Raw genomic sequence first — 13,665 nt, 5'->3', positions numbered from 1 at the left:
GCAAAAAGGGATAGTTTAATTTCTTTCCCTATGCGGATCCCTTTAATGTCTTTTTCTTGCCTTATTGCCCTGGCTAAGGGTTCTAGGACTATATTGAAGAGGAGTGGAGACAGTGGGCATCCTTGCCTTGTTCCTGATTTTAGGAGAATTGGTTGTAGCTTTTCCCCATTAAGTATAATATTGGCTATTGGTCTGTCATAAATGGCTTTTATTGTTTTTAGAAATGTTCCTTCTATTCCTATTTTCTCCAGAGCTTTTAGCATGAATGAATGTTGAATTTTATCAAAGGCCTTTTCTGCATCTGTGGCAATAATCATGTGATTCTTGACCTTGGCTCTGTTGATGTGTTGGATTACATTTATTGACTTACGTATGTTAAACCATCCCTGCGTCTCTGGGATGAAGCCTACCTGGCCATAGTGTATAATTTTTTTATGTGTTTCTGGATTCTGTTAGCTAGAATCTTGTTAAGGATCTTTGCATCTGTGTTCATCAAGGAAATTGGCCTGTAAGTCTCCTTTTTGGTTGGGTCTGCCTGGGGATGAGTGTGATATTGGCTTCGTAGAATGAGTTTGGGTTTGGGATAGCTCCCTCCTCTGTTTCTCTGAATAGCTTGAGGAGTATGGATATTAGTTCTTCTTTAAAGGTCTTATAGAATTCTGCTGTGAATCCATCTGGTCCTGGGTTTTTTTTTGTTGGAAGACTTTTGATTGCTTCCTGTATCTTGTTGTAGGATATTGGCTTATTTAATTGGTTTACTTCTTCTTTGCTCAGTTTGGGCAACTTGTATTTCTCTAAAAATGCATCCATTTCTTCCTTTAGAGAGTATAACTTTTGAAAGTAGTCAGTTAGAATTGTTTGGATATCTTGGGTACGTGTTGTGATTTTTCCCATGGCATCCCTAATCCTGTTAATATGTTTCCTCTCTTCTTTTTTTAATTAATCTTGCCAATGGGCCATCAATTTTGTTTATTTTTTCGAAGAACCAGCTTTTTGTTTGGTTTATTTTGGCTATAATTTTCTGATTTTCTAATTGGATAATCTCTGCTCTTAATTTGGTTATCTGGTTCCGTCTAGTAACTTTAGGTTCCATTTTTTCTTGTTTTTCTAGCTGTTTTAATTGCAACATGAGATTAATTACTTGGTCTGTCTCCATTCTCTTGATGTGGGCACTGAGGGCAATAAATTTGCCCCTCAGGACTGCTTTTGCTGTGTCCCACAAGTTTCTTTGTGAGGTGTTTTCATTTTCATTGAGTTGTAGGAAATGTTTTATTTCTTCTCTGATCTCTTCATTTACCCAGGCATTGCTAAGGATTGTGCTGTTCAATTTCCATGTATTAGAGAAATTTCTGCGGTATGCTTTGTTATTGAGAACTAGCTTGATTCCACTGTGGTCAGATAGGATACAGGGGATTATGTCGATCCCTTTGTATTTGCTTAAGATGAACTATGATATGGTCTGTTTTGGAGAAAGTTCCATGAGCTGCTGAGAAGAATGTGTACTGTGTTGTTTTAGTGAGAAATACTCGGTAGATGTCAGTTAATTCCACTTGAAGTATGGCCTCACTTAATTCGGTAGCTTCTTTGCCAATCCTCTGGTTGGTAGACCTGTCCTTTGGTGAGAGTGGTGTGTTAAAGTCTCCTAGTATTATCGTATTGGGATCTATTTTATTCTGTAAGTTTGAGAGCGTTTGTTTAACATGTCTGGGTGCACCAATATTTGGGGCATATAAGTTGAAGATGGTAATATCCTCCTCTTGGATTGTTCCCTGTATTAATATGTAGTGTCCGTCCTTGTCTTTCTGTACTGATTTTAATGAAAAGTTTATTTTGTCAGATATCAGGATAGCTACACCTGCTTTCTTACTGGGGGCATTTGATTGATTGGTAGATCCTTTTCCAACCCTTCACTCTGAGTTTGTTTGTATGTTTGGCTGAGAGGTGGGTCTCCTGAAGGCAACAGATGGATGGGTCTTGTTTTCTGATCCAGTCTTCAATTCGTTTTCTTTTAATTGGCGAATTCAGCCCATTAATATTAAGAGAAAGCATAGAGAGATGGATTGTTGTCCCTGTCATTCCATTTTCCTAAATTTTTCTTCTTTCCTTTCCTGCTGTGCTTGCTCAGTTAGACTTTGAATAATGCCTGTTTGGGGCAGGTCCCAGTTCCTGGTTGCTTTCTTCAGGTTGTGTCCCCCCTCTTAGAATTCTTTGTAATGCTGGCTTAATGTTTATGTATTCATTTAGTTTTTCCTTGCTATTAAACATTTTCAGTTCTCCATCGAATGTGAATGCTAGCTTTGCCAGGTATATCAGTCTGGTTTGGCAGTTATTGGCTCTCAGGGCTCGTATGGTGCTTTCCCAGGCCTTTCTTGCGTTCATTGTTTGTGTGGAGAGATCTGCAGTGATTCTAATTTTTTCCCCATTGTAGTATAGCTCCTTCTTCATTTTTGCTGCATGCAAGATTGTTTCCTTATTCAGATCTATCATTTTTACTATAATGTGTCTAGAAGTGTTTCTTCTGGGATCTTGCTTGTTGGGTGTTCTATACGCTTCTGTTATGTAGGTAAGATGTTCTTTTTTGAGATGGGGAAGATTTTCACCGATTATCTTGTTGAATAGGTGTTGCATTCCCTTGCTCTGAAATTCCTCACCTTTGTTCACTCCAATTATACGAAGGTTAAATTTCTTGGCATTATCTGCTTGCTCTTGAATTTCCCTTTGGTTTAATTTGAGTGATTTTTCCATATCTGTCACTTTTTGGTCCAGTTGGTGTATTTTGTCTTCTGTATCTGACACTCCACCTTCCATTTCGTTCACTCTGTTGACTGTGGCTTCTATTGTGGTTTGCATGGAGGAAATGGATCCCTTTATGGATTCGATGTTGGTTCTCAAAGTACTGATCTCAACTCATTAAGAGGTGAGATCAGCATGCATTACCTCTAATTTGGCATTTATCTCACTTCTTACTGAGGTTTGTGCAGCTTCTATTTTTGCATGCATCTTTTGTTTGATATCCTGTATCTCTTGATAGTTTATCCTTGTGTTCTTTCAATTTCTGATCAATTTCTCGCTTTATTTCTTGAGTTATTGCCTCCAGCATCCCTTGGAAGTAGCCTTTGTCTTCCATTCCTGCTTTGCTCCCACTGGGGCTCTCCCCTGTGTGGCTGCTGGCTTTTGAGGTGAGCTTGCTGTCCTGGGTGGTGGTAAACCTTGTAATTTTTCTCTGTGATTTTCGCATAGGGTTCAGGAGACTGATCTGCAATTTTGTTTTGGTGTGTCTGTCTTTGCTTGGTTGCTGATTCTGTATTGGTAGAGAGAGTCTGTGTCTGATCTGGGTTCTGTTAGGATCCTACTTCCAGCTGCTGGTCTGACCTACTTAGGATTCTCGGCTCTCTGCTGTAGATCGCTGGCAATTCCCGCCTTTGGAAGGGTTAAGCAGCCTAGACTGCTTGTGTTTGCTCCTACGGGTGCTCTTGGCAAGATCAGATGCTCTGGATGCATTCTCTCAGATGCTGGAGTCTGCTATGGGCTCCTGATGTGTTTTTGTTTGTTTGTTTGTTTTGGGCTGGTTGTGGGCTTGAACTCTAGGTTTGGGTGCTGTCCCTCAACTCTTCAGCTCAAGGCTGGCACCCTACCATTTGAGCCATAGCACCACTTCTGACCCTTTCTGTTTATGTGATGCTGAGGAATCAAATCCAGGGCCTCCTGCATCCAAGACTATCACTCTACTGCTGAGCCGCCTTATCAGCCTGAGCTCCTGCCTGCTATCAGGTGCTGGCAGCCTGTGTTGCCCAATTCCCAGCCTATGGTATATGGGTGGGGTTTTGGTGGGGTTTGGCTTCTCTTGTCCTGAGCCTCCAGGTCTTTTGTTGTCACAGGCGTGCTTCCTAGGGGGTGCGGTTCCCTGTTTTTCTCCCCTCTGCTGAGGCGTATGCTCAGCTTTTGACTTCAGTTGGGAGGAGTTGGTTGTGTTGTTTAGGCACCGGATCCCCAGGCCTGGTTCCGGCCCCTGCCTGGAGCATGCTCGTTGGACCTGTGCTGCTGTGTATACCACCTAGGTTATGCAGCCTGGGGTACACAGTTCAAATTTCTTATACTGTTGGTTGTCTTGACCTGGGGCGCTGTTCCTGGCTTGGGCGTTTAAGCTCCCTTCCAGGGGCGCTCTTGCTTTAGCCTGGCCAGTGGAGTGTGCTCCACGGACTGGTGGAGCTCTCGAACAATTCCCAGTTTTAGTGGGTCCTGTGGTCCGGGTGTTGGGGTAGGGAGTCTGGGTCAGGGTCTGGGGATTCCCTCCAGCTCTGGTCTCCCTTGAGGGATCCACTTCCCCTGTGGGGTACTCACCCTGGAGCTAGTTGTTTCTGTGTGGTGTAGGTCGTCAGTTGCTGTTGCAATCCGAGTTCAGTTGGGGTGGTGGCTCTGTGTGAGTCTTTTCTGTCTCTGCCTCTGTCAAAGCTGTCAGGTTCACAGTGTCCACGCTCAGGCGGTTTCTGCGTGGGTGATCTGCAGGCAGCCCCCTGTGCCTCTGGGACCCCGGCGGCCTCCTCTGGGTCGTCGAGATCGGCGGGTCTGACACCGGTACCTCAGGCGGCTTTTGCGCGGGTGATCTGCAGGCAGCCCCCTGTGCCACTGGGACCCGGGCAGCCCCCGCCGGGTCGTCGCAATCGGCGGGTCTGACACCGGTACCTCAGGCGGCTTCTGCGCGGGTTGTCTGCAGACAGCTCCCTTTGTCGCGCTGCCAGTGCCGGGCGGCTTTGGCAGGATGGAGCCTCTCTGCTCGGGTGGAGAGTGAGGGGTGGGGGTGGGATCTTCGTGGAGACTCCCTGCTGGTAGGTTTCTCTGTTTGTGGTGATCAGCGGGTCTGCAAACTGGTACCTCAGGCAGCTTCTGTGCGGGTGATCTGCAGGCAGCCCCCTGTGTCTCTGGGGCTCTGGCAGCCCCCGCCGAGCTGGCTGGCCACGGCTTGGCGCGCTGCCGCACGATCGGCCAGTGAAGGTTGGGGGAGGGGTCTTCGCTCTTCTCTGTTCTGAAATTCTTCTTTTCCTCTCTTTCTTTTTTGTTATTTTCCACCTCCTGTTTTTCTCTGAGTGTTCGTCTTTTTGTTGTTGTCGGTCTCTTGGGGAGATTAAGCGTCGGAACTTGAACTGTCTTTTTGGTTGGGGAGAGCTGTGGCGTTTCCCTACTGCCCCATTGCCATCTTGGTCCCTTCCTGGGACTACCTTTTTAAAAGATTTGCAGACAAATGGGACTACATGATAATAAAAGGTTTTTGCACAGCTAAAGACATAGCTGCTCAACTAGAAAGACAGCCAACCAGTTGGGAAAAGATCTTTACCAGCAATACATCAGACAAAGACCTAAAATCCAATATATACAGGGAGCCCAAGAAACCAACCCCTCCCAAATCTAATACACCAATCACTACCTGGGTGAGGGAGCTAAAGAGAGACTTCTCAGAAGAAGAGGTAAGAATGGCAAAGAAACACGAGGAAATGCTCGTCACCCCTGGCCACACTGGAAATGCAAATGGAAACAACTCTGAGAGGATCCATCTCTCAGATGGCCAATATTCTGAATTGGAACAACAGTGCTGGTGGGAACGTGGGGAAAAGGAAGCTGGTGAGAATGTAAACTAGTACAGCCGCTCTGGACAGCAGTCTGGAGGTTCCTCAAGAAAGTAAACACAGACCTCCCCATGACCCAGCCATACCACGCCTGGGCAGCTACCCTGAGCATCACCAGCCAGGATACGACAAGGATACCTACACACCCATGTTCCATGTTCACTGCTGCACTGCTCACAACAGCCAAGGATGGAAACAGCCCAGATGCACCACAAGAGTTGGGTGGATCAAAAGACAAAATGTGGTACCTATATACAATGGAATTTACACACCATTAGAAAGGATAGAATAATGTCATTCACAGGGAAATGGATGGTGCTAGAACAAATCATGTTGAGAGAGGTAAGCCAAGAACAGAGAGACAAATGGTGCATGTTCTCTCTGTTACTTGGAAGTGAGATTTAAAATGCAATGGGATATGGCCAGGTATGTAGGCCTCAAGACACCGTATACAGTGAGACCAAAAGAGGATAATCTTAGGAGAAAGTCACCAAGTTGTAATACCCAGGCGCTTCTTTGTGTGTGTATACACACACACACACACACACACACACACACAGACACACACACACACACACACACACACACACACACACACACACACACACACACACACATAAAATTATATACAGACCGAAACTCCAAAGATAAGGAAACAAAGGACCTTTTCTTAATTTGTCCTTTTGTTTTCTGAGTGCTGTGTATTCTTTGTCTCATATACAGTGTGTACAGTGTACATCTGAGGAAAGGTGGGGGAGGGCACAGAATCAGTGGAAACCAGGTGAACAAGTCCAGCAGCACAGCCTGCTGGCTTCACTGGACATTGAGGAACATGAGCCACAACTCATAGGCGGAGATGGGAGGAGGGAATGAGAGGGAACAAGGTAACCGGTGATACTATGCAAAAGGAAGGAAATGTACTTACTACCTGACATATATAAAGATAACTCCGCTATATATCACCTCTGAATAAAGTAAAATAAAAAAATGGCTGCAGATTGTGTTAGCACAATGTGGGTGAACTGGGTGCACTAGCTTATACCTATAATCTGAATGATCGGAGGCATAAATAGCATCATGGTCCAGGTCAGACCTGGGCAAAAACACCTGAGCCTGTCTGAAAAATAACTGAAGCAAAAGGTGAGTCTAGATATTTAGAGGAATTCTTCAACAGGAAGGGGAAAAGAAAGAAAAGAAAACATCTTGAGGGAGGAAATATAAAAATAAATTAGAAGGCAGTTTTTCTTTTCTTTTCTTTTTTTTTTTGGTCCGGTCCTGGGGCCTGAACTCTGGGTCTGGGCCTGGGCCTGGGTGCTGTCCTCAGCTCTTCAGCTCAAGGCTAGCGTTCTACCACTTGAGCCACAGCACCAATTCCGTTTTTTTTTTTTTTTTTTGTTTTTGTTTTTTAAGACAGTTTTTCTAAACTGAAAGATAAATTTTCAGTTGGAAGGATTTTTTTTTTTGGTCATGGGGACTTGAACTCTGGGCCTGGGCATTGTCCCTCAGCTCTTCAGCTCAAGGCTAGTGCTCTACCACTTGAGCCACAGAGCCACTGCCAGCTTTTTCTGCTTATGTGGTGCTGAGAAATCGAACCTAGGGCCTCATGCATGCAAGGCAAGCACTCTACCACTGAGCCACCGTCCCAGCCCCCTTTGGAAGGATTCTTTGGGGGGGTCAAGTCATGGGGCCTGAACTCTGGGCCTGGCGCTGTCCCTCAGCTCTTCAGCTCAAGGCTAGCGCTCTACCACTTGAGCTACAGAGCCACTTCCGGCTTTTTTCTTTTTGTGTATGTGGTGCTGAGGAATCGAACCCAGGGCCTCAGGCATGCAAGGCAAGCGCTCTACCACTGAGCCACCTTCCCAGCCCTGGAAGGATTCTTAACACAGATGCAATGAAGACATTTCCTCATGGAATTTCTGAATACCATGAATAAGGCCAGGGCTCTGAGGAGGGAAACTGTGTGTTCTGTGCTGGGGCACAGAACGTTGGGAGACTGCATTCCTGAGAGAAAAGGACCCACGGCTTCTCATACACCCAGGGCAGCTTTCAGTCCGGTGTAAGGCAAAAGGATTATTTCAGGCAGGCTGGGACTTACGTACTTGACTTTGTGGCTGCTTTTCGGAAAGCTGCTAAAAGGACATTTGGAGGGGGCAGGAGGTGCAAGACTGGAAAGAGCTCTTCTGGTGGAAGCAGGAGTTTAAAACCTTAGTTCTGACATTGCTTCAAGTGTGGATAATTTTCTAGTACTTCTTCCAGTTTTAATAGGAAGTATTTTGGTCTTAAACAGGAAGTCAAGCCAGAGTGTGCTACACATACCAGCACAAACTCGGTCGACAGCATTACGTGCACGTGTGTGCGGGTGTGTGCGGGTGTGTGTGTGTGTGTGTGTGTGTGTGTGTGTGTGTGTGTGTGTGTGTGTGTGTGTGTGTGTGTGTGTGTGTGGTGTCTGGAAGGCAGCTAGGAGAGGAGAGTTCGTGGGTTAAGAACTATATTCTCACAATGTAAGTCAACAAATGATTTCTAAAATTAATGAATTAAAGAACAGGTGGGTGTGGGAGGCAGGGATCAGAATTACTGTTGGAGATCAGCCTAGAAAGAGGAAATGAGACCTCTCAAGAACAAGAACTGGGCCTGGTATTAATGTCTGTCCTCCAAGCTGTGTAGAGGCACATATAGGATCATGGTCCTGGCCAGCCCTAGATAAACAGGAGACCCTACCCCCAAGTAGTTTGGGCAAGGAGGGCATGGCCGAAGTGATAGAAGGGGAGGCCCAAGTTCAAATCCCAGTACTGGAAAAAAAAGCAGTGGAGCCGGTGCCCATGGCTCACGCCTGTAATCCTAGCTACTCAGGAGGCTGAGATCTGAGGATTGCGGTTCAAAGCCAGCCTGGGCGGGAAAGTCCTTGAGACTCTTATCTCCAATTAACCACCAGAAAACCAGAAGTGGTGCCATGGCTCAAATGGTAGAGTGCTTGCCTTGAGCTGAAGAGCTGAGGGACAGCGCCCAGGCCTAGACTAGTTCAAGCCCACACCAATTGAAAAAAAGTGGTAGAATATCTGCCTTGCAAAGGTGCAGCACTGAATTTAAAAAAAGGAATAGTATAGGCATATTGTTTAGAAGTAGAGAAGTAAAATACAGAGAAACAGCCGAAAAGATGAACATCTTTTGCTTTTTTAATTTTTTTTATTGTTACTATAAAGGTGATATATAGCGGGGTTAGAGTTACATGAGTCAGGTAATGAGTGTATTTCCTTTTGGACCGTGCCCTGTTCCCCTCACCCTCTCCAGTTACCTCATTTCACCTTGAGGACTGAAGTTGGGAGGAGAGAAGCGGTGGTGGCTTATTGACCACTTTTTGATCTCTGGCTTTGACTTATTTTAAAAAGTGATGAAATAATCTGTCAGGCTCACCTTGTCCTCCCAGCTGCTCAGGAGGCTGAGGTCTGAGGATCATGGTTCAAAACCAGTCCAGGCAGGAAAATCCATGGGACACTTACCTCTAGCTAACTAGCAAGAAGCCAGACATGGTGCTATAACCCAAGTGGTAAAGCACCAGAGTGCCAGCCTGGAGCTCACAAGCTCAGGGACAGGCTCTGAGTGAAAGCCCCAGGACTGGCATGCACCATGCACACCCGTGTGCATGCACACACACACAGTGATAAAGTATATGCTTTTATTACATGATAAGACTAAAATTAATGACAATATCTTTTAAAGAGCATTAGGATTAAAACGTCACTTGTAAAAAAAGAAACATATATTTCAGGCATGGCTGTGCCATTCTATAATCTCAACAGTCAGAGATTGTTAAGAAGATCTTAAGTTCTAGGCCAATCTGGGCTACATAGTGAGACTTATCCCTGCCAGGATTGGGGGGTGGGGAGGGGGTAGAGGAGGAGGCAGCAAGAAAAAGAAACCATATATTTTTTTGCATTTGAAAGAACTGCTTTTTTCCTTTGTTTTATCCTAGGGCTTCAAAAACAAACCAAAAAAGATGGGTCACATAAAACCAGACTTGATTGATGTGGACTTAATCAGAGGTGAGCTCTACGGCACTGTTATGTTTTGGTGTTGTGCACATGTGCCAGGAGGGTAGCTTTCACAGCTAACGTCTCAGTACTGCCAGTGACATAAATGACAAGGTTTTCATAGATTTGAATGTGATAAACCTGCAGACACAGGTCTAGTGAAAAGGGCATATTGATTGTTGACTGCCTGACTTCCTTGAGTTCTTGCCATTGAAGAGGACTTGCTTATAGTGCCCATCCATGTAATGGAGTGTGTGCAGACAGATGGTGTGTGCAAATCAATAACGTGTACAAATAGATAATTTGTGTATATAAATGGTATGTGTAACTACTAGCATGTGAAAATGTGTGTAAGTAGATGGCATGTTTAAATAGCATAGTAGCATGTGAATAGTGTGAGTGAATGGGATAATGTGTGAATAATGTGTGAATAATGAATAGGTAGTATGTGTGAATAGGGAGTGTGAGTGAATGGATAGCACATATAAATAACGTGTAAATGGAGAGCGCGTATAGGGGATGTGTGTAAGTGGAGCGCCTGTGTACACAGGTGCAGTGTGTTAACAGATGGGTGCGTGAGCAGATCAGGTGTTGTATATAACTAGCATGTGTAAATGCCCCTTGCTGTTGCAGGCTCCACGTTTGCCAAGGCCCGGCCCGAGGCGCCCTGGCCGTCGCTGACACGGAAGGGCCTGGTGCGGGTGGCTCTCTTCCCACTCTTCAGCAGCTGGTGGATTCAGGTCACCTCTCTGAGGATCTTCGTGTGGCTGCTCCTGCTTTACCTCATGCAAGGTACCTGTGACTTGTGGCTTGCAGTGGCTGTGTCTTATTGCAGCTTTTGCTATGGGACAATGAAGACAGATGGTTTACCCTTTGTCCCCTGGCCCAAAGTACAAAGGAGTGGAAGCATGTTGACCATTTGGGGTCACCTTAAAACTATTTGCTCTGAGGTGCCGACATGTTCATCCAGCTCTCTTCCCGCACCTTCTTCCATCTCTCTCTTCCTCTCCCTCCCCCACCCCCACCTGCCCTTTGTGTACTGGGTTACCCCAGGACTAGAACCTGGGTTCTCTTCTCTTGACTAATGTTCTCTTTTCAAACCTCATTTCTTGGGGGCTGGGAATTGGCTTAATGTATGCTTAGCATACAAGAGGTCCTGGGTTCAAATCCTCAGTACTACATGAGCAAAAATAAAGCCTTATTTCTGCATAGACTGCTGGCTCCCACGCTTGTACTTCAGGCTCACTTCCTCTGCCGAACTTTAGCCTTGCAAGTCTTCCCACCTGACATTTCCATGTGTACCTTACTAGATGTGTTGAACTTCATCATTTTAAGACTTTTTTTGGGGGGGGCAGGGAATGTGGCTTAGTGGTAGAGTGTTTGCCTAGCATGTATGAGGCCCTGGGTTCGATTCCTTGATACCACATAATAAACGGAATTAATAAAAGGAAGAATAACCATTTTTTTTTCTTGTCAGTTGTGGGGCTTGAATTCTGGGCCTGGGCGTTGTTCCTCCGCTCTTCAGCTCAAGGCAAGTGCTCTACCACTTAAGCTACAGTGCCACTTCCAGTTTTCTGGTGGTTAATTGGAGATAAGACCTGAGCTGGCTTTGAACCTTGATCCTCAGATCTCAGCCTCTTGAGTTGCTAGGATTACAGACCTGAGCTACTGGTGCCCGGATCATTATTATTATTTTTTAATCTTGTTTTGGGAGGGTGTTAACTGGGGCTTGAACTCAGGGCCTGGTGATATCCTTTAGCTTTTTCACTCAAGGCTGGTGCTCTACCATTTGAGCCACAGCTCCACTTAAGACCTTTTAGTGATTCCATAGTGATAACAGTCCCATAGTCTTTCTGGGCTGGCTTTGAGCTATGATGCTCAGAGCCAGCCTCTAGAGAAGCTGGTAAGCTGCCATTGCCCTACTTAGAAATCTCAGTTTGATGTTTTTGTACATTGTCTCTTTGCCTGTCGTCAGCTGTCACCCCACCTCCCCACCCCCCGCCACAAAGTGTGTCTTAGCAGCCACTAGTATGGCCACAGCTCTAGTCATCCCCACTGGGTAACATCTATCTCCCCCATCATCCTTCCTTCTCACAACAAAGAGAGAAGTGTTTTGTTATTTATGGAGCCAATACTGGGGCTTGAACTGGGGCCTGAGTGCTGTCCATTAGCACTTCTGGCTTCTTGGTGGTTAGAGATAAAAGTCAGTTTTTCCTGCTTGGTCTGGCTTTGAATCATGACCCCAAGATCTCAGCCTCTTGAGAAGCTAGGATTATAGGTGTGAGCCACTAGTGCTTGACAAAAGAAATGTTTTAAAAGTGGCTTTAGAATGAACATCTCATCTCATAGCCTCGATGCCCCCGGCGGCTTGTTCCTGCTCCCTCCTGCGTTTCTCCCTAATGTCTCCTCCTGCATCTCTCCCTAATGTCTCCTCTTCCTCCTCCATGCTCACTCTAAGACAGTCTTGTTTTTTTTCCCCAAGTCCTGCGGCTTGAACTCTGGGCCTGGGCGCTGCCCCTCAGCTCTTCAGCTCAAGGCTAGCGCTCTACCACTTGAGCCACAAGCGCTACTTCCGGCTTTTTCTGTGTATGTGGTGCTGAGGAATGAACCCAGGGCTTCATGTATGCAAGGCGAGCTCTCTACCACTGAGCCACCTTCCCTGCCCGACGACAGTCTTTTTCCTGTTCCCCACAGAGCTTTTTTTTCTGCTTGAAGTGTTTTAAGGCTATTTGAGTGCTTGATCTGGCTGAGTGTTCATTTCCCTGCCTTTAATTTTATGAAAATCTGCCTCCTAAAAGCAAGCAATTCTTTTTTTTTTTTTTTGGTCGGCCGTGGGGCTCGAACTCTGGGCCTGGGCACTGTCCCTCAGCTCTTCAGCTCAAGGCGAGCGCTCTACCACTTGAGCTACAGCGCCACTTCCGGTTTTCTGGTGGTTTATTGGAGATAGGAGTCTCACGGTCTCTCCTGCCTGGGTTGGCTTTGAACCGCGATCCTCAGATCTCAGCCTCCTGAGTAGCTAGGATTACAGGCGTGAGCCACCAGCGCCCTGCTCAAGCAATTCTTAAAAGCAAAGGGAGGGTGACTGTACTTCCTGGGAGCATGCCGCCGGAGTTGGCTGTGGGCGGTACTGTCTTTAGCAGCAGCTGGGCAAATGGGTCAGCCGTCTGGGGTGCACTCTGCGTCCCAGGCAGCAGTGGTGGGTCTGTACGCCTGGGCCCTGGCATCCTCGTGGAGAACGGGGTGCCGCGCCTCTGAACACGTTTGCATGTGCTGCTCGGGAGCATGGCACCTCCCCGTGGGAGGCCTGGGATGTTCTTGGGATGCCTGGTTGTCCCAGGAACAGGACGGCATGGGCTTTCATCTGTCATCTTGCACTGATATGGCAACATTGCTTCCATCTTCTCCCAGTTCCTATGAATTGCTTACTCTTTTTAAAATGATAGATGGCAGGAACAAAGTGTATCGTTATAGAGTGGTTTTAAAGATGAGCTCTACCTCTCTTCTCCAGTCATGGCAGTGGTGTTGTACCTCATGATGCCCATTGTGAATGTGAGCGAGGTGCTGGGGCCCTTGTGCCTCATGCTGCTCATGGGGACCGTGCACTGCCAGATCGTGTCCTCCCAGGTCACACGGCCTCCAGGGAGCAACGGCAACCGCAGGCGGAGGTGAGCGGAGATGCTAACTAACAAGGATGCATGTGTGCGTGAGCGTGTGTGTGCACAGATGGGTGCATGTGTGCATCTGTGTGCATTCGTGTGGGTGCCAGTATTGAGTTCATACTCAGGGCCTCCCATGCTTGCTTGTCTACTCAAGGCTGGCATTCTGTCACTTAGCTACAGCTCCATTTCCAGCTTTTTGGTGATTGGAGATAAAAGTCTTACAGACTTTCCTGCCTGGGCTGGCTTTGAATGATGATCTGTAGATCGCAGCCTCCTGAGTAGCTAGGATGACAGGCCAGTATAAGCATTTTTCCTTGAACTTCAGTTTAGTCCAAATACCTTGAAATTCACTATTAA

At 46.4% G+C, this 13,665-nt stretch overlaps 1 protein-coding gene across 5 annotated transcripts in view; it reads left to right on the top strand.

Annotated features, from left to right (window-relative positions):
• Phtf1 (putative homeodomain transcription factor 1) overlaps window positions 1-13,665 on the top strand; it is a 31,364-nt gene that overhangs the window by 5,660 nt on the left and 12,039 nt on the right. For all 5 annotated transcript variants that reach the window (XM_070006373.1, XM_070006375.1, XM_070006374.1 and 2 more), the window contains 3 exons: window positions 9,592-9,661; window positions 10,283-10,441; window positions 13,158-13,314. In XM_070006373.1, coding sequence (XP_069862474.1) covers window positions 9,592-9,661; window positions 10,283-10,441; window positions 13,158-13,314 — 386 coding nt within the window. The remainder of the gene's footprint in view (window positions 1-9,591; window positions 9,662-10,282; window positions 10,442-13,157; window positions 13,315-13,665) is intronic.

This window comes from Dipodomys merriami, unplaced genomic scaffold (genome assembly GCF_024711535.1).
Source record: "Dipodomys merriami isolate MVZ:Mamm:240054 unplaced genomic scaffold, mDipMer1.0.p SCAF_7, whole genome shotgun sequence".
Classification (NCBI taxonomy): Eukaryota; Metazoa; Chordata; class Mammalia; order Rodentia; family Heteromyidae; genus Dipodomys; species Dipodomys merriami.
The sequence above is the reverse complement of the archived record's forward strand: the minus strand, read 5'-3'. Positions and strand labels throughout refer to the sequence as shown.